Consider the following 19134-nt stretch of genomic DNA (forward strand, 5'->3'; position numbering starts at 1 on the left):
AGGGCCTTAGTCAGAGGTTAACTACCGAGTACGGCAAACACTTTAGCAGTCACTCCCTCGCAAACGACAGAAAATGAAGACGTCTCTTTCGAATCTGAGGACAGTCGTGAGGTATCTCCCCCGTCCCCTTCCATTACCAGCCTTGTTCCTTTCTGAATCAGGCAGTCCATCAGCCAACCTCCTTTGTCAGTAAAGAGGGTTGATGGTCAGAATCTTTTCGAGACAAAGATTATTGGAATAGTTCCCTGGAACCCAAGGGATCACTGTTAAGGCATCAGAGTCCTCGCCAAGCCCCGACAATAACAAACCAACCAAAGCCTGCGTTCCCCATCACCGCCACCATTTATCGCTCTTCCTAGCCAGGGCTGAGACTCAGACCAGGAAAACCTTTCCCTTTCAGGGAAGTAAGAAGGCGCCAGGTCTGTTTCCTCAGGCCCTTCCTCTCCTCCACTGCTCCCTCAGAACACCTCTATATCTTGAGCTGCTAAGCACGCTTTCAACCGCCAAGCAGCCCCGTCCCAGACACACCCAAGATGGCTCCAACCACCTACCAGAGGAAACAGCTGAGCCACCACTCCAGCGATGCCGTCCTCTCGACTGCGGATATCCCCATTGGTCCAGCCAGAGAGCGCGAGACAACCCGAGAGTTCTGACAGCCAATCGGGAGACGGCGCGCTCCGACGCTCCCGCGTTGCCGACGGTACGCACGCGGAAGTTCTGAGGCGTGGACCCAGTGGGTGTGCAGCCAATGGGCTCCGGGCCAGGTGTTGGGAACCTTCAGTGTCCGACTCCTCCCATTTCGGGTTAGTGTTAGGCCTGGCCATTAGGGTTTGGGCGGTCCTCCGTCCCTGCTGAAGCGAGGCGGGACTGTTTTTGCTGAGGTGAGGTCTAGTATATGGTGAAGTACTTCTCGGCCAGAGGGCACCTGGGGCCGTGGGGTCTCGGTGGCGTGCAGTGAGAGAGGAGTCCGACCCGCGGGGGAACCCAGCCTCGCCAACGGAGCGGGAGGCGTGGAAACCGCAGTCGAGCCGGTGTAACCGAGGCACGGTCGTGGTTGGCCCTCCCGACGGCTCTTTCGGCCCAGCACCCGGGAACGCGGCGGAGCTCTCGGCCGCGTGGATCCCAGCCCTTGTCACCTCCCTTCTTTCACCCACGTGCAGTCCCGGGCTGGAGAAGGGACTGCGGGCGCTCTGAGTTCTCAGCCCGCATTCCAGTCTCTTGTCACCCGGTGCACATCTTCATGTGAGGTGATTCCTAAGCAGCTGGGGAACCTGAGGCTGTAAAAGGGGCTGCAGGGAGTGGACTGCAGTCCAAAATCCAGAAGCAGAATTTGATGGTTTAACCACTGACCCATTTCACAGGTAAGACCACACAAACCCTAAATAAGTAAAATCATTTACCCAAGATCACGGAGTTGAGGTCAGATCCTAAGAGCTCCTGACCCTCGTTAACCACAATCCAATAAGAAATTATCCCCAACAGGTAGTTAAATAAGGAACAGTATGTAATTGTGCTCTTCGGCAGGTGGAAACCTGCAGTGAGCTCTGCATGTATTAATGAGGCGGTAGATTGGAATAATCAAAAAACGGGCTCAAAAACCAGGCTGCTTGGTTCCTTAGTTGTTCCCTGCCACTTACAGTGTGGCGGCTTTAGCTTCCTTGTGAGAAAAACGGGCATGCTAATTTATCCCACATGATTGTTAGGCACATTAATACGAACACGTGAAGTATTTAGAAGCCTGCCTGTCACATGGTTTATACGCAATAAATGTTCATTACTGTCATCACAATTAGAACATAACAGAGAGGAAATGGTCACAGTTTCCTAAGAGCCTATTTGTAAAAACGAAAAGGAACCATAAAATGAAGCGAAACAGACTATTTTTCTGCCAAAATGAAAAAGAAGGGGAAAAAATATGAGCACATTTTAAAATTCTGTTACACTCTCAAATAACACTGGTTGTCTCTGGATGATGAGATTATGAGTGATTTAAATTTTCTTCTCTATGCTTTACTATATTTTGCAAATTTTCTTCACTAAACATGTTTTAATTTTGTAAGTTCAGTTACTTTTAAATTTTCAGAAGGTATAAACAACACTGGTGAGAGCTTTCTTTAAAACGAAGCTATTACTGAGTGCTTATATGCTACAGGTGGAAGTATAAATTGGTAGAACATTTCTGGAAGGCAGTTTGGCAATATGCTCCAGAAGGCTTTAAAATGGACAGTCCCTTTTTGAAAGTTATATACTTAATATTTAAATTAGTGCATTTTTGCATTCTCCTTTTATGAAATTAGAACCTTACAGATACAGAGCACAATCCACAATCCATTACCTACCCCCTTCTCCTCCCATTCCACACTCAAGACTTTGATGCAGAGCCTTCAAGTCCTTTTTTACACTTACATATTCTCTGTAGGTGCATATATGCATTTGTAATTCTTAAAAATCGAAGTGGTATCATACCATATAATTTTGTAATTTTATTCACTTGACAGTGTTTTTGCGTGTAAACGTGTTATTTTATAGCTTGTTATGTTATTTACAGCTCATTTCTTTCACCTGCTAGATAGTGTTCCAATGTATGACTGAATTGTTCTGTTAATGTAAAGTATTTATCTTTGTCTCATTTATCGATTTTCATGTTAAATTATATTTTGCTTGATATGTACTATGTAGAGCATTTTATTTACCATTCTCCTCTTGATGGACATTAGGTTGTTCAGTTTTTCACCTTTCAAACAGTGCTGCAGGGATATCCTTGTATTTGTTTTGCTGTGCACGTGTGCTGTTTCTCAAGAACATATACCTAAAAGTGGAATTGCTTGGTTTTAAGTTATGAACATTTTTAATTTTAATAGGTATTGCCAAATTTGCCTCCAAAATACTTCTACTAATTTACACATCCTACAAAGTAGTCTATGACAGTTCAATTTCGCTACAATCTAGATCAACATGAGATACTATCTTTGTACTTTTTGTCCATCTGATGGATGAAAATTATACTCATTTAAAAATTTTTTTCATTCTCTGATTACCAGTAAAACTGCAGTATCTATTCATATGTTTATTGACCTATAATATATATGTTTCTATAATTTCTTTTTTTAAATTGCCCATTTTTCTATTGAATTATCTTTTTCTTAATGATTTGAGGAGTTCTTTTTGCATCCTGGTTACTGTGTATCCTGCATAGTTTTTAAAAATTTCTTTAGAGTCTGTGGCTATGTCCACTTTTTGTTACCATTGTTAAAAAATGTTACAAGCATTTTCTCCCAACTCTTTGGTTGGCTTTTAACTTTAAGTTAAAATTTTAAGTTTGTTAGTTTTCAATTATTTATTCTACAGTTAGATTTTTCTCTTCTTTACAATCTTTAGGTCTCTTTTTATTTTACTGTATTTCTCTAAGACTTCCAGTACCAAACTTACATTGGTGGCAAGTGTCCCCATCTGGTGCCTGACTGTAACGAAAATGCTTCTGATGTTTCCTCATTGAATATGATATTTACTTCTTTGTTTTGGTAGGTAGTCTTTATCGGGTTAAAGAAATTCTCTTTTATTCCTAGTTTGCAAGAGTCCTTCCTCTTCCCCACCGCCCCGCCCCACCGCCCCCGGCCCACCCCAGAATAGTTGTTGACTTTTATTGAAATTCTTTTGTGTGTCTTTCTGTATTTAAGATGATAGTTTTCCTCTATTTATCTGTTAATGTAGAAATTTACATTGAGTAACTTTACAATGCTAAACTTTTTGGGTATTCCTGGTATAAACCATACTTTGGTAACATACTTTTACTCTACTGCTGCGTGTTTTTACTTACTATATTTGCTTCTATACCAAGAAGTGCGTTTGGCCTTGAGTTTCTTTTCTTATGCGTCAAGGTTACAGTAACCTCAAAAAAATGTTGAGTAGCCTCCCATATTTTTTCTGCTCTTGAACAGTTTGTATACTATGGAAATTATCCATTCCTTGAAAGTTTTGTAGAATTCTTCTATAAAACTTTTTGGACCTGGTATACTGGGAGTGAGAGATGGGGATGTGTGGCATGCAGCTCTGGTAAGATCTTTAATTGTTTTAATTTCCTTTTCGTATTTATCCCTCTAATTGTTTTTTTTTTTTCTTTTTTTCTTGAGCCTAGTTGGTATTTAGTCAATAAGTTCAGTTAGATATTCATGGTGAATTGTTCTGTCAGTGTAAAATATTTGTCTCTTTTATTGGTTTTCATATTAACTTCTATTTTGTTTGATATGAATGTTTCTTCTTGTATTTGCTGGTATGTCTTTTTTTCACATCCCTTCATTTCAACCTTTTGATGACATTTTGTGAGTTTTAAGTGGGTCTCTTATTTTAAAATATAGCTAGGTTTTGCTTGCAATTTAATCTGAGAGTCTGTCCTTTAATAAGTAAGACTGAACACATTCACCTTTTTTGTGATTATTAACATAATTGGCCTTTTTCTTGTCCTCTTATTTACCTTGCTTCCCATTGTATCCTTTATATCTTATATTTTTCCATTTCTCATTTTAATTGAGGTTTGCCCCAAGGTTTTAATTGAGGTTTTCTTTGTTCTGTTTTCTTTTTCATAGATTACTTTTACATTTTTTTCTAAAGGTTTATTTATTATTTTTAAATTTTATTTATTTTTGGCTGCGTCGGTCTTAGTTGCGGCGTGCGGGCCCTTCGTTGTCTTGCGCGGGCTTTAGCTGTGGCTTGCACGCTCGAGGGTGCGCGGGCTCTAGTTGAGCTGAGTAGCTGCGGGGAGAGGGCTTAGTTGCCCTGCGGCATGTGGGATCTTAGTTTTATGACCAGGGATCGAACCCACGTCCCCTGTATTGTAAGGCGGATTCTTTACCACTGGACCACCAGGGAAGTCCCTACTTTTACATTTTTAACACAATTATTAAATTTATATTTTCCTAGCAAAGTCTACATTTCGTTTGTATTGATATCCTCCCTACGAAGAACTTAGTATGCTTCTACTTTATTTTCTCAGATCTTGCAAGAATCCTCTTCCATCCCTCCTTCAAAAAAGAATGTAAATTTCCTATGGTTATATCTTCTAGCAATTTGGTTTCATCATTAAAACCCATTTTTAATCTGTATTTATGTAGCATTAATGTGTTTTACTCATTTATTTGCTCACTTTTGCTTCTTTTACCTCAGTACTTCCTTCTACATTAGTTTTTATTCATGAAGTACTTCTTTATTTCTTTCAGAGTCTTTGAGTGTCTGTAAAAGCCTTCCCCCCAACCCCCGTTGAAAGATACCTTGGCTGAAATAGTATCTGGATTCAGACTTATTTTCCCTTAACACTTTGCATCTGGCATTTCTGATGAGAAGTCTGAGTACCAGTCTAATAAACATTCCTTTTAGATAATCTAGATTTTCTGAAAGTTTCTGAGACTTTGTCTTTTTTCTTGATATTCTGAAGTTTATCCACGGTTTGTCTAGTGGTATTAAAAAGTTTATCTTGCTTGATACTCAATGGACCCTTACCCACACTAGCCACATTAGTAGGCTAATGTGTTTTCCAGTTCTGAGAAATTTTTGGTCATTATTGCCTCTTCATTCTAGTTATCCCTCCTTTTTTTTCTTTGCTCTGTGTTCTGAGTGAATTACTCAACTCAGTCTCTCAGTTTATTAACTGGCTCTTCATCTGAGTCTATGCTATTATATCTATCTATTGAGTTTATTCAATAACTGTTTTTATATCCAAGATAGCCAATTGGTTATTTTTAAAAATTGTATGTTTTTTCATAGATGAGGTTTCCTTCTTTAGCTCTTTGATATTAAATACAGTATTTGCTTTAAAATTATTTTCAGGATGCTCTATTAATTCTCCTCCTTAATATAAGTTCATCAGTTTGGTAGGCTTGTTAAGTCTCTTTCATGGTGTAGCTTTCTTCGTATGTTTGATGGTTCTTGGTTGTGTATTCATCTCCTCTGAGAGGATTTACTCTTCCTTTTGCCGTGGTGATGTGTTTGTGGTTGGCATTATCTCTGCAACTTCCCATCTGTTTCCTTTCCCCAGAGAGGTCGCACAGACTCAATCTATAGAGAATTCCCTTTTTGTTTTCAACATGACTTTATATTTTTAATTACAAAAAAATTACCATTTCTGCAGATTGGGTGTGGCAGTGGGAGAAGAATGTATATGTTGACTAACATCTTGAGACTAAAATTGCTGATCTCTTTTTGACCTTTTAGTTCTACCTCTAGGTGTATATCTTCAGGAAATAATCAGATATGCATAAGATATATTCCAGCCTTATTTATTATACTGGAAAAATAGAAATAATCTAAATGTACACTATACAGGTTTATTTATAGTACTAATTATTAACTTATTAAATTTTAATAATTGCATAATTATTGTTTATAATTGTTCATATTACACTAAAGAACATAATAATTGTTCTTTAGTGTAATTTAATATATGGATTATTGACCAAAGTACATTATACAGCCACTTAAAACTCATATTACAGGAAAACATTAATGACGAGAGAAAGTACAGGATATATTATCAATGAAAGATTATAAAAAATTATACATAACTAAAATTCAAATTTTGTTTTAAAAGTATATATACTGAAAGAATAATAATAATTGCTAGCATTTATTGAGTCCTTTGTAATGTGCCAGGTATTCTAGGTGATTAAGTCTTAACCTCACAACAATCTTTTGAGGTAGTTAGCATTATTATCCCCATTTAAAAAGTTTTTTAAAATGGAGTTAATTTATATTAATTAACATATGTTAAGTAGATCTTAATTTTTCTGTTATATTAATTAACATTAAGTAGATGATTCTTAATTTTTCCGTAATTTTCCTAATACTGATATTTTACATGTTTTTTCAGTTAACATGTATTCTTTTTTCGTAATAGTTCATGCTGTTTTAAAGGATAGCACTATTGTTATAACAATCTCTTTTTTCTTATATATTTTATTATTTACCAATATGCACCATTCCTTATTGTTTTCCTTACAGAATGTTTCATGCATTCATGGACCGAAAGATGGAGTTGGTTTTTATTTTTAAAATAATATTGTCAATGATCTGATACGACTATATGTATTCACTTGATGAAGATGCATGGACTTGTCATTAAGTTGGACTAGTGATCATTTCTGAAAGTTTCTTCAACCACAATTTCTACTTGAAAATTCAAGTATCAAAGAATATTTGGTTTAGAGTGGTATAATGATGTATTTTCTCTGAGTACTGCAAACTTCATAGAGACCACAGTTGGATTCCAGTTATATTCTACAATCAAAGTGATTCAGTTCTTTGATAAAGTTAATTTTGAAGAATTTTATGTTTGTAAACAACGCCAAAAATGGGAGAAAAAAATGGTAGGTTGAAAAACCATTGTTAAACTTTATGTTTAAAAGTATATAGACTACTTAATGAAGCTGAATTGTGGAATTTTCAAGGTTTTTCTGTGCAAGTAACTTTTCTGAATTAGAAAGAATTAATAGGATTTATAGGATTTACTCTCATGTAGCAACAATTTTGATTGTCTTTATAATTAGTTGTGTATCTGTAATACTAAGTCAGTACCTTAATGTACTTTTTAAAAATACACTTTGGGCTTCCCTGGTGGCGCAGTGGTTGAGAGTCCGCCTGCCGATGCAGGGGACACGGGTTCATGCCCCGGTCTGGAAGGATCCCACATGCCACGGAGCGGCTGGGCCCGTGAGTCATGGCCGCTGAGCCTGTGCATCCGGAGCCTGTGCTCCGCAACGGGAGAGGCCACAACAGTGAGAGGCCCGTGTACCGAAAAAAAAAAAAAAATACACTTTCTTTTTTTTAGAAAACTTACAGATTTACAGAAAAATTGATAGTACAGAGAGTTCTCATATTCTCTGCACCCAGTTCTGCCTATGATTAAAATCTTACATTTGGCTGGTACATTTGTTACAATTAATGAACCATTATTGACCCATTATAATTAACTGAAGTCCATAGTTTATTCTTATTTCCTTACTTTATGTCTTTTTCTATTCCAGGATCCCATCCAGGATACATTACATTTACTTATGTCTCCTTAGGGTCCTTTTGCATATGACAGTTTCTCAGACTTCCCTTGTTTTTGTAAGATTTTGTATCCAAGTGTTTTGTAAGATGCCCCTTCATTGGACTTTTTTGACTGATTTTTGTTTTTCTCGCGATTAGACTGGGGTAGTGGATTTTGGGGAGGAAGACCATAGAGGTAAAGTGTCAGTTTTATGAAATGATATCAAGGGCGCATGTTACCAACATGATTTCTCACCTGCTGTTGTTGAGCTAGATCACCTGGCTGACATAGTGTTAAGTGGCTTCTCCACTGTAAATTACTACTCTCTTTTTTTCTCCCTTTCTCTACTATACTCTTTGACAGGAATTCACTGTGTGTAGCCCATACTTAAGGAACATGAATTTATGCTCCTCCTCTTTGAGAACAGAATATTTACATTAATTTTTCAGAATTCTTCTGCAAGGGAGATTTGTTTCCTTTCCCCAGTATATGTTTTATTCAGTCATTTATTTACATCAGTATGGATTCATGGACACTTACTGTATACTTTGGGTTATAATCCAGTACTGTTTCATTTTGTTCTTCAAATTGTCCCAGGATTAGGCATTTGGAGCTCTTTCGGTCAGCTTCCTGTCTCTTTGACATACCCTCATCAATGTAGGTGGGTTTTGTTTTGTTCTTTGCTTTTGGTTTTTAGCACTTCCTTATTTTCTGGTACTATATGATGCTCCAGGCTCATCTTGTATATTGCCATAGTCCTAGAATGAGCCATTTCTTGAATGAGCCCTCCTGGTTCCTTTTATTGGAAAATGGTATTACAAACTAAGATCTGGGCAGTAGGTGTATTCATTTGTTATTGGGGTGTCTTGCTTCTGGCCCTCTCAGCTGACAGAGCAAAGTATATATAAATATAATTGTATATACACATATCTATAAATATTTCTATATGTAACCATCTGTATCTGTATTGAGCTAAACATGAGTTTATACTGATGTTTCTGGCTCTAATCCATTACCACATGGATTATTCTAGCTTACTCTCCTTGCTTATCTATAAATTCCCATTGTCTGTTATCCATTTATTTAATTGCTCGATTCTAGTATATATGTATAGCAGTATCAGAAGTACTGTAAACTTATTCCCAGGTGTGACACCTCAGTGCTTGTGCAACTTCCTTTTGCCTATAGTTTTACAGAGTCCATTTATTTCCAAAGTTATTTAGGTCAGCACCTTTTCCACTCAGCCCTTCAGAGAGGTTGTGTATACATTCCTTCCTGGGATCCCTGATCTCTTAAATGATATTTTAAAATTTGCATACATTAAGCTTCACTCTTTGTGCTTTCAAGTTCTATAGGTTTTGACGAATGCATAATGTCATGTATACACCACTACAGTATCATACAGAATAGTTTCACCACCCTTTAACATACTTGTAATATGCAGATTGTTTACAGATTGTATTAATTGTAGTACTAATTTCACTGGACAGTTATCTAGGCCAGTGGTTTCAAACTTTCTTTTGGTCTCAGGACTACTTTATACTCTTTTTTTTTTTTTTTTTTGCGGTACTCGGGCCTCTCACTGTTGTGGCCTCTCCCGTTGCGGAGCACAGGCTCTGGACGCGCAGGCTCAGCGGCCATGGCTCACGGGCCCAGCCGCTCCACGGCATGTGGGATCTTCCCGGACCAGGGCACGAACTCGTGTACCCCTGCATCGGCAGGCGGACTCTCAACCACTGCGCCACCAGGGAAGCCCTACTTTATACTCTTAAAAGTGTTTAAAACCCCTAACAGCTTTTGTTTATGTGGATAATATCTATTCATATTTACTGTATTAGAAAACTGAGAAGCTTCAAAAATGGTAATTGGCTTATTTTTTTTTAAATAATAAACCCAACATGTTAACAAATTACATTTTTGTGAGACATAACTATTTTCTGAAATGAAAATAATTAGTGAGAAAACCATTGTTTTATATTTTTACAAATCTCTTTAATAGTTGGCTTAATAGAAGAGAGATTCTCAGATCTCCTTCTGCATTCAGTCTGTTGTGATATGTTGCTTTGGTGTAAATGTATAAAGAGAATGAAGCTTCACACAGACAAGAAGTTGGAAAAAGGAAGAATATTTTAATAGCCTCTCAGATAATTGTGGATATTTTTCTTTGATACAACTACAAAACTCAACAAGTAGTCATTCCTTCAAGGTTAGTTATAGTGTGGAATCTGAATTCTTATCAGTGAGCTTTTTTTACACTATGTTACATTAAAAATCCATTGGTTTGTCTCGCACTTTGATGGGCCTTTTACACATGTATGATTTTATAACATCATGCATTGGCCACTTGGAAAACATTGGTTCAATGAATTATGCCGATTTTTCCAAATGTTGACACATTTAATCATACAGTATTTAAATATTACATTTGTTAATATTGCTACCAATCTCATCAAAAAGTGATTAGTTATTGAGAAGCTCTCAAGCTTACCATGGCAGATGCAAGTTTTCTAAATTTTCAGTTTCAACTTGATAGCTTGAATTTTTCATTAGCAACAAATGCTGTTACTTTTGTCCTTCAAGTGATAGGCTCCCTTTATTCATGTTTGAGCAAATGTGTACCAGACACCCAAGTTGGAAAAAAACATAATTTTTATTAGTGGTTCTTTTAAGGAAAAATGGTTTTCTATGAAAAAAAAAAAAAACCAGCTAGTTTAGCTTACAACTCAAACAATCTCCCTAGTGCTTTTCCTTGAAACAGCCATTGTATTGTGGTAATTATTATTATTTTTTTGGTAATTATTTATGTTGCTTTATCAAGGACCTTCTTAAGTGAAATTGGTGGTAAATAATAATAATGACTTACTAGTAGTTTAGTGCAACTGCCTTGATTCACACTAAGGCTCCAACATTTTTACTCACCAGTGCTTTTGAACCATCAGTTAATGTCAGTATAGGGAAGAAAAGGGCAAATAATGTCTTGATATTACTATTAAAATAGTTTGACCTAGCGTATTGTCTGAAAGGATTTGGGAACTCCCAGGAGTTCATAGACTACAGTTTGCTGATAACAGGCTCAAAGGTGTTCAGAGATTCTCTGTACCAATGTCCTGAAGCTCTTCAAGTGATGGATGGAGAAATATAGATATATACGTGTACACATACCTAGGTCATTATCGATGTATTTAATAAGCACTCCATGTTGATGTTCTACAGAAGACCCTCATCTCATTCTACAGATTCTCTCTAATCACATCTATTTTGTGGCTTTAGCAAGAATTTGTGTGCTATTGACTCCAAAATTTGTATATCTGGATCAGATCTTACCCTGGAGCCTGTGCATCCAGTTTACTCACCCTACTTGAATTTCTCACTTGTCTCTCTACCTTTATTCCCTATCGCAGTGGATACCATTATTATACATATGGTTGCCTGAGCCAGAAATATAGAAATCATTCTTGTCTCGTCCCTCTTCCCACTGCCACTTTAGTGATTTTTTAGAAGCAAAATTAATAACATAGTAAGATGCTTAAACCTCTTGAGTGGCTCCCTATAGCCTTCCATATAAAAATAAAGTTGCTTAGCATGGCACTCAAGGCTATGTCACAGCCCCTATCTGTCTCTAAAACATCATTTCTCATTCCTTTTGTCCTTTCACATTGCATGTTTTTCAAATGTTGAAACCTTTGTCTGAACTGTGCTACGGGGAAAAAGGAAAAGTAGGCTTAGTCTTGTGTAGTACACCAGGCCAGAGAGTTAACAGGGAAACAGCACCCCTCCTGAGGCTTCTATGGTAGCAGCAGCCCTAATTAGCCAGAGGTCCCCCTTTGGTTAGATGACTGCCAGGGAGAGTTGGGACTCTGAGTCCTAAGCCTCTTTTGAAGAATCTCACTCCATTACCAACTTGGAGGCTCTGGGTTTAATTTTTAATATTAAGGAAAATGTATTTTTTGTAAACTTACTACGCTGTCTGCTCATTAATCCTCCCAATGGCTTCTCAAGTGACCTTTCTACAGTGCAGTTTTTGTTATGTTTCTCCTTTGCTTAAGGCCCTATTCATTTTAAACATTTTATACATTAATTTTATATATTTTATAAATAATTTGTGTTTAACATTTTAGGTATTTTTTGTTACTTTTATTTTTATTTATTTATTTATTTTTGCGGTATGAGGGCCTCTCACTGTTGTGGCCCCTCTCCCGTTGTGGAGCACAGGCTCCGGACGTGCAGGCTCAGCGGCCATGGCTCATGGGCCCAGCCGCTCTGCGGCATGTGGGATCTTTCCGGACCGGGGCACGAACCCGTGTCCCCTGCATCGGCAGGCGGACTCTCAACCACTGCGCCACCAGGGAAGCCCCTGTTACTTTTAAACATGGTGTAAGATTTGACTTTCGCCTATTTATTTTAATTGCATTTCTCGTATTTCTGTTTTCAGCTTTGAAAGGATGATTTCGCTAGAAAATTTTTGATTAAGGTGTTAGCTTGCTGGGCATCTGAAATGTTGGCTTATCTATATAACTTTATCTATAAAAGCTTTAAACATTATTTTGCCTCCTGTAAGTGTGAACAAAAAATGTTGCCTGCCATTTCAGTAAACAGTGAATATTGCCTGCCATCAAGCCGTCATCCACTACATCCGCCCGCAGCAGCACGCCCTGAGGGGAGTTCAGAGTGTAGAAAAACCGGATACTAGTCCTAGATAGTTAAGATGCATGTCTGAGGAATAACTTCAATGAGCCCAAACTCTTGCATCTCCCCAGACACAGAAAAGCACTAAAATCATTAAACTGAGATGTCTGTCTTTTGTGATTAGCAGTAATCTTTTGATGTTTGACTACATGTTTTATTACCACCGCCCCCCAGCCCCACTCCCTCCAGCAAAAAACTTCTGTATATCCTGGCTCCTCCCTTACCTCTTCAGAGAAGTTCCTCAGAGCTGTCTGAAAGGCTGTTTCCCAGGCTGTGGTCCTCAGTAGTTTGCCAAATAAAACATAATGTGCAACTTGTAGTTTGTGCATTTTTCTTTCAGTCAACATAATTATTAAAAAGTTACTATCAAAGATAGTTTTTAAAGCATTATTGTTAGACATTTAGTTATTTCAACAATTGTTGAGATGTTTCCTTCTGGAACCTTCCACTTCCATACTCAATGGAGGTTATGTCCTTGAAACTTTTAAAATGAATGTGTCTATAAATACACCCACTCCCACCCCTAGAATGAAGTCATTCCTTCTGTTTTCCAGTCAAGAAATAGTGTCACTACACAGAAAGAAAAATAAATTGTTTAGGCATTTAAAGTTAAAAAAAAAAAAAAAGTGTCACTGAAGTTTTCAACGCATTTTTTTTAAAATTATCAGAAATAAGTGAGATACCTAGGTCATATTTTTTGCTTGTAGGTCGTTGTAAAGAAACAGTGACCAAAATCTTTTTCTTCAAGGAAAGTAATAGGCCAGTTAAATTTTGATTTTTATTTAGAAACCAAGTATATTTTTAATAACATGTGCCTTAGGAAAATTATGTCTGTTGAGCTCTTAGGCTATTATTTTTTCTTTAGGTGATGCAAAAACTTTCTGGATGGAGCTAGAAGATGATGGGAAAGTGGATTTCATATTTGAACAAGTGCAAAATGTGCTGCAGTCACTGAAACAAAAGATCAAAGATGGATCTGCCACAAATAAAGGTATGAAGCAATAAAAACGTTCAGTACATTTAATGCTGAATATTACCCACTGATAATATAGTATAATTCTGTTTCCAGTATTGCTGTTCGTTTTAAAAGTCAAATAACTTCTTTTGTTTTTTAAGAACCTAACATCAGTTCTACTTGCTTTTTGTGTGTGTGTGTGTCCTGCTTCTATAAAAACTTGTTTTTACCATACTGTGGACATTTTGTAAAACTGGATGAAGCTGGTTACTTTGAATAATAGCTGCTGAATTTATCTCAGGCTACCTTCTTCTCCCTCATTTTATCTTTTTTTGGGGGGGTGTATTGCAAAACTCATTGTAGAACATTTGGTACATATAGAAGAATATAACAGAAATTATGTATTACCCAATCATTCAGAGACAACTTATTTTCTTTAATATAAAAGTAAATATATAAATATATTTTGCCTGCTTTAAACAGAACTTGCCTTAGTAGTCTTCAGAAAGCAAACCTTGCGTTCTACATAGGCGGTCAGTTCAGTCAACCCAGTATTTTTTCTGCTTCTTTGTCTTCAACCTAAGTGGTTGTAGAACATAGACTTTTATATGGAAATTTCCTTCATTCCATCAGAACATATGATTTTCAAGCAAAATCTCCCCCGACTATCCTTTATTTTTCCCCAGGATATTCTTAATACTTTATGGATGTTCTTATGACATTAATCTATGATGTGCTTGTCCACAAAATTAATAGTATTTTTCATTTTAATATTCCTTCTCATTCCTTCATGAATCAGATATATCTAGGTTTGAATCCAGATCTGCCACTTTCTAGCTTATTGACCTGGAATAAACAGCTTAACCACTAGGCCTTAATTTCTTTGTCTTTAATGTATTCAGTAGATAATCATAAGAACCTCTTAGAGGAGTTGTGAAGATTGAATGAGATAAAGTATGTAAATTGCCTAGTACAGTAGCTGACATCTTGAGTGAAGATGATACTGCTGCTGATTGTTTTCATTCTTTTTTCCTTTCCTTAACAGAATACATCCAAGCAATGATTCTAGTGAAGGAAGCAACTATAAATAGTAAGTCAACTTTGATAAAGGGTATGTACATTTCTAATCCCAATCTAGAATATTCTCTGCTGTTTTCTTGCTTTGAAGCAAGCCAGCCTTAATTATGTCAAGTTAACTGAAGACAGTTTAAAAATAAAACTGTAAGATCCATATATGGAAATCAGTTTCCCTAGTAAACAAAAAGTCCTACCCCATAGGAAATGCATACTCTACTAAACCTCTCCGGGAAGAATTGTATCTCTTTTTCAAAAACGCTTCTACTATAAGAAGGGCAAATAGTGTTCCAAGACTCCAAACCACTATAAACCTATTGATACTTTGTGTAAAGAACAATACTAAAAGGCACATTCTGGTATAGATAAATTGATGGAAATTTTTTTCATTTCTAGATTATTATTAGACCATCAGTCTAACAAATTTATTTTAGAAGTAATTGAACAAAGATAATGTACCAGGATTATAAAAAGAAAAATTGAAAAGTTATTTTAGATAAACAACAAGTCCTGTATAGCACAGGGAACTATATTCAATATCCTATAATAAACCATTATGGAGAAGAATATGAAAAAAATACGTGTGTGTGTGTATATATATATATATATATATATATATATATATATATCTGAATCACTTTGCTGTACACCAGAAACTAACACAACATTATAGATCAACTATATGTCAATTAAAAATTTTTTAAATTAAAAAGCAAGTTATTTTATCAGAATCACTGTCCTATAAATCTTAGACTATCATTAATTTGCTAAAGTGTTGAGGAGGTACATTTACTAAATTTTAATTAATATTGGTAAATATTTCAACAAATTATTATTTTAACTCATAATTTGGAGCCATAAGGTTTTAAATCTCTGAAAAATGACTTAACATCATCAGTTTAGTTTTATTTATTGATTTATTGATTGACTGATTATTGATTGCTGTGCCGAGACATGCGGGATCATCGTTCCCTGACCAGAGATTGAACCCATGCCTCTGCAGTGGAAAAGAGGAGTCTTAACCAGTGGACCGCCAGGGAAGTCCCAAGTTTATTTTAAAGAGAGCTTTTGTTATTCAAAAGTATTTTCAATTTCAGTAGCTAATGTACAGTTTTAGAAGAGTAGATTCTTTAAGAAAACAGTCTTTCAGTATCCTTCAATAGCACTTGGAATCAACACATCCTTAAGGGATTACATTTGCTTTGCAAGAGAAGCTTTAAATGCAGGAGGTGGTAAGAGGAATTAATTCTAAGCAACGTTTTTTTGTTTTTTTTTTCTTTCTGAAACAGTCTTTCCCACTAAAAGAATATAGGTTGGGTTTTGTTTTGGTTCTTTTTTTTTTTTTTTTTTTTTTTTTCTGCGGTACGCGGGCCTCTCACCGCTGTGGCCTCTCCTGTTTCGGAGCACAGGCTCTGGACGCGCAGGCTCAGCAGCCATGGCTCACGGGCCCAGCCGCTCCGCAGCATATGGGATCCTCCGGGACCAGGGCACGAGCCCACGTCCCCTGCACCGGCAGGCAGACCCTCAACCACTGCGCCACCAGGGAAGCCCTGTTTTGGTTCTTTTAAAGTAAAGATTTCATCAATAGAAATACTGAGTACTATAGTTTCATATTTTTATATAGTTCATCTGAAGTGTAACAGATTTATCAAAATAAAAGTATATGTTTGCTAGTGGTAGAGCAATGTTTTAAAAGTAATTGGGGAGTTATGTAATTGACATTGCTAGCATATGTACGGATTAAACACTTTCTAGTAATAAAGATTCATGTTAGTATTTATATTAAAAGGAATACTGAGACTGGGGGAAACAAAAGGACTTGGTGTTGAGGTCAAAACAAGCCATCCCAGATCCAGCCTGAATTCTCCAAACCACTAATTACCTTTAATTTTCTTTGATTGTGTATAATTCTGTAAATATTTGCTGTATCCCCATACAAAGACTTGGATACTGTTTTCTTGAAAGAAATTATTATTTCTCCTTTCTCCCCTTATCTAATGGTTAATTTAAAATCTCCATGTTTTTTAGTAAATCTTATTTCTAACTATGCTTATATTTATTTGTTTTGTTCCTATTTGTTAATATGGCTTTATATGGCTCATTCAAAGAAATTAGCTGGGAAATTCTTAACTTGTTAAACTTATTTAATTTTTAATCAGTTATTATTTACTCAGCTCTCTTCAACTATCAGATTTTAAATCTTCTTTTCTCACCTGTATAAAGAGGGTTTTTTATGCTTTCTAATTAGCCAAGGATAACCTTGGATTATAACTTAAACTATTATTTACTTAAACTTTTTTTTTCTTTTTAATAAGAGTGGTCTGCACTAAAGGACCAATGCAAGTTAATAATCTAAGGCAGGATGAGAATCACTTTTTTTCTTAAGGTCCACTGCTGCATAGGAGGAAGCACAATTTTTTAAAACCAAACATAGAATATTCTACATATCCATTTTTTTCAAAATAGGAGCAGGAAATCTATAACTTTTTCATTAAATACATAGCTTATTTCTATAGTGGAGTCATGTTAGAAAGAATAGATGAAGTTGAAAAAGAAGAGACAACAAATGAGATGAAAGTACGTGTGGAAAGATATAGGAGAAACTAAGAGAAATATGAAAATACAAATGGAAAGACAAAAAGAGGTACCCAAATACCTCCCTCTCTCCCCCCAAAATAGATAGTAATAGAATAATTAGAAAACAAAAGATACATAAACTTTCAATTTTGTGACCTTAATAGAGCCTTTAAGAGTTATGTTTTTTTGTAAAATACAAGCAGAAATAGGGATACTTGATGTTTCACTTTAAAGGTTGATTAAAATTCAGATAAAGGTCGGCCAAACTACAATTTCTGCAGTAGAAATCTCTTCTATCCTAAGTCTTTTATTTTATCCTATCTTATTTTCTTAATGTTTTTGACAATGTTGACACCTAATTTTTTGGCTCAATCTTGAAATTTAATATGTTTTCAGATTTAAGGGCTATATATATATCTAGTCAATAAAGATACTATTTAGATTTTACAGTGAGTGATTTTTAACTTGGTGTTCTTGTTAAGTTTGTAATTTTTTCATGTAGATCATACGTCTGTGACCCAGAATGCACAGGAAAACAAATCAAGTTCATTGCCCTCTACATCACATGAAGACTCCTTTCCAGAAGACTATACCTCTCTGTATGTATATAAGTTAAATTTATTTATGTCATTAATGCTTTTGCTCCCAAAAAGGGATTTACTGTTGCTAATCATTTGACGTAAGAGTAGGTAAAATATATAAAAAAGGATGCTTTCCCATCAAAAGTTTTAAAAGTTGTGTACTTTATGTACATCAGACTTGTCAAGAGCTGGGAAATCAGTTGGCATTCTGTGAAGCCATGTTCTGCCTTGTAGTTCAAGGTGTCTAATGACAAAACAGTTCTCAAGCCAAATAAAAACAGAGAAGCCCCTATAGTGACTGATAGAAGTAGCCACTATCATCAGTTTACCCCTACCCAGAGACTGGCAGAAAGATGCAGACAATACCAGATAACCCTGCTTTACCTACGTATCCGTTGTTTACTTACAGCATTTTTGTGTTTTTGCAGGGTCAGTAACTAGATCTACAGCACTGTGCATAGGATTGGTTTTCTTTATTTTTGTTTTTGTTTTTTTCCAGTAAAGTATCTTCATACATGTAAGAAAGTTGATCTTCCTCCCCACAAAATTGGATTGAAATTAGGTTACTTAACTCCTGAGATTTGTAGTAGGTTGGTTTTCTTTCATTTGTTTTATGAAATGAAGCATAGATAAGAAAAGAATCATTTCTTTTTTTTTTTTAATTAATTTTTAGGAAAAGAATCACTTCTGAGGTTCATATCAGTATTTCATTTCCATGTTTTTCTGCTTTTCTAACTTTTCTTTATAAATATAAAAAGATTTTTTCCTTTGTTAATTGCCTGATAACTTGAGCCTTACACCTCTTGATTTTTATTAAATTAGTCACCAGAAGAGTACTTGTAAGCCAGCTTAGCTAACTTTCTTGAAACCCTAAATTCCAAATTACAGATTTTACCAGCATGTTTACTCTTACATTTTAGTCGTAAGTAGTTCTAATTGTCTATTGTTCCAGTAATGACTAACTTAGAGCTGTACTTATTAAGTGTCACATGAGGAAATTACATAAAAATACATTGTAAACTGTAAATTACTGTACAAATTTTAGTTTTTATTTAAGAACTAATGATAGCTTATATACAATTTTCTCTCTTGCGTATACCCTAAGTTAATCCCTTCATATTCAGAGAAGAACTTTTTGAATCTTCAAATTAGTATTTCATATTCCCCTTCCCCCAAAATAGGGGAAATCAAATGATGACATTTGTAGAAAAGAATGCCACAGAACCCAGTTTGGAACATAA

At 35.9% G+C, this 19134-nt stretch overlaps 2 protein-coding genes across 5 annotated transcripts in view; one reads left to right on the forward strand and one right to left on the reverse strand.

The window, feature by feature from the left end:
• CAB39L (calcium binding protein 39 like) overlaps positions 1-630 on the reverse strand; it is a 98408-nt gene extending 97778 nt beyond the window's left edge. The window contains exon 1 of one of the 2 annotated variants that reach the window (XM_029210540.1): positions 552-630. The gene's annotated coding sequence lies outside the window, so the exon portion shown is untranslated. The remainder of the gene's footprint in view (positions 1-551) is intronic. The other variant, XM_029210541.1, reaches the window with a different exon arrangement.
• Positions 631-723: 93 nt separating this feature from the next.
• The window catches only part of LOC114888037 (histone-lysine N-methyltransferase SETDB2-like), an 81457-nt gene continuing 63046 nt past the window's right edge, over positions 724-19134 (forward strand). The window contains exons 1-5 of one of the 3 annotated variants that reach the window (XM_029209918.1): positions 724-803; positions 6991-7355; positions 13572-13697; positions 14707-14751; positions 17815-17911. In XM_029209918.1, the coding sequence (XP_029065751.1) occupies positions 7340-7355; positions 13572-13697; positions 14707-14751; positions 17815-17911 (284 nt within the window). In that variant the 5' untranslated portion in view covers positions 724-803; positions 6991-7339. Of the gene's footprint in view, positions 804-1131; positions 1362-6990; positions 7356-13571; positions 13698-14706; positions 14752-17814; positions 17912-19134 lie in introns of those variants that run through there. The other 2 variants (XM_029209917.1, XM_029209920.1) reach the window with 2 other exon arrangements.

This window comes from Monodon monoceros, unplaced genomic scaffold (assembly GCF_005190385.1).
Source record: "Monodon monoceros isolate NGI ecotype Baffin Bay Population unplaced genomic scaffold, NGI_Narwhal_1 Super_Scaffold_8, whole genome shotgun sequence".
Taxonomy (NCBI): Eukaryota; Metazoa; Chordata; class Mammalia; order Artiodactyla; family Monodontidae; genus Monodon; species Monodon monoceros.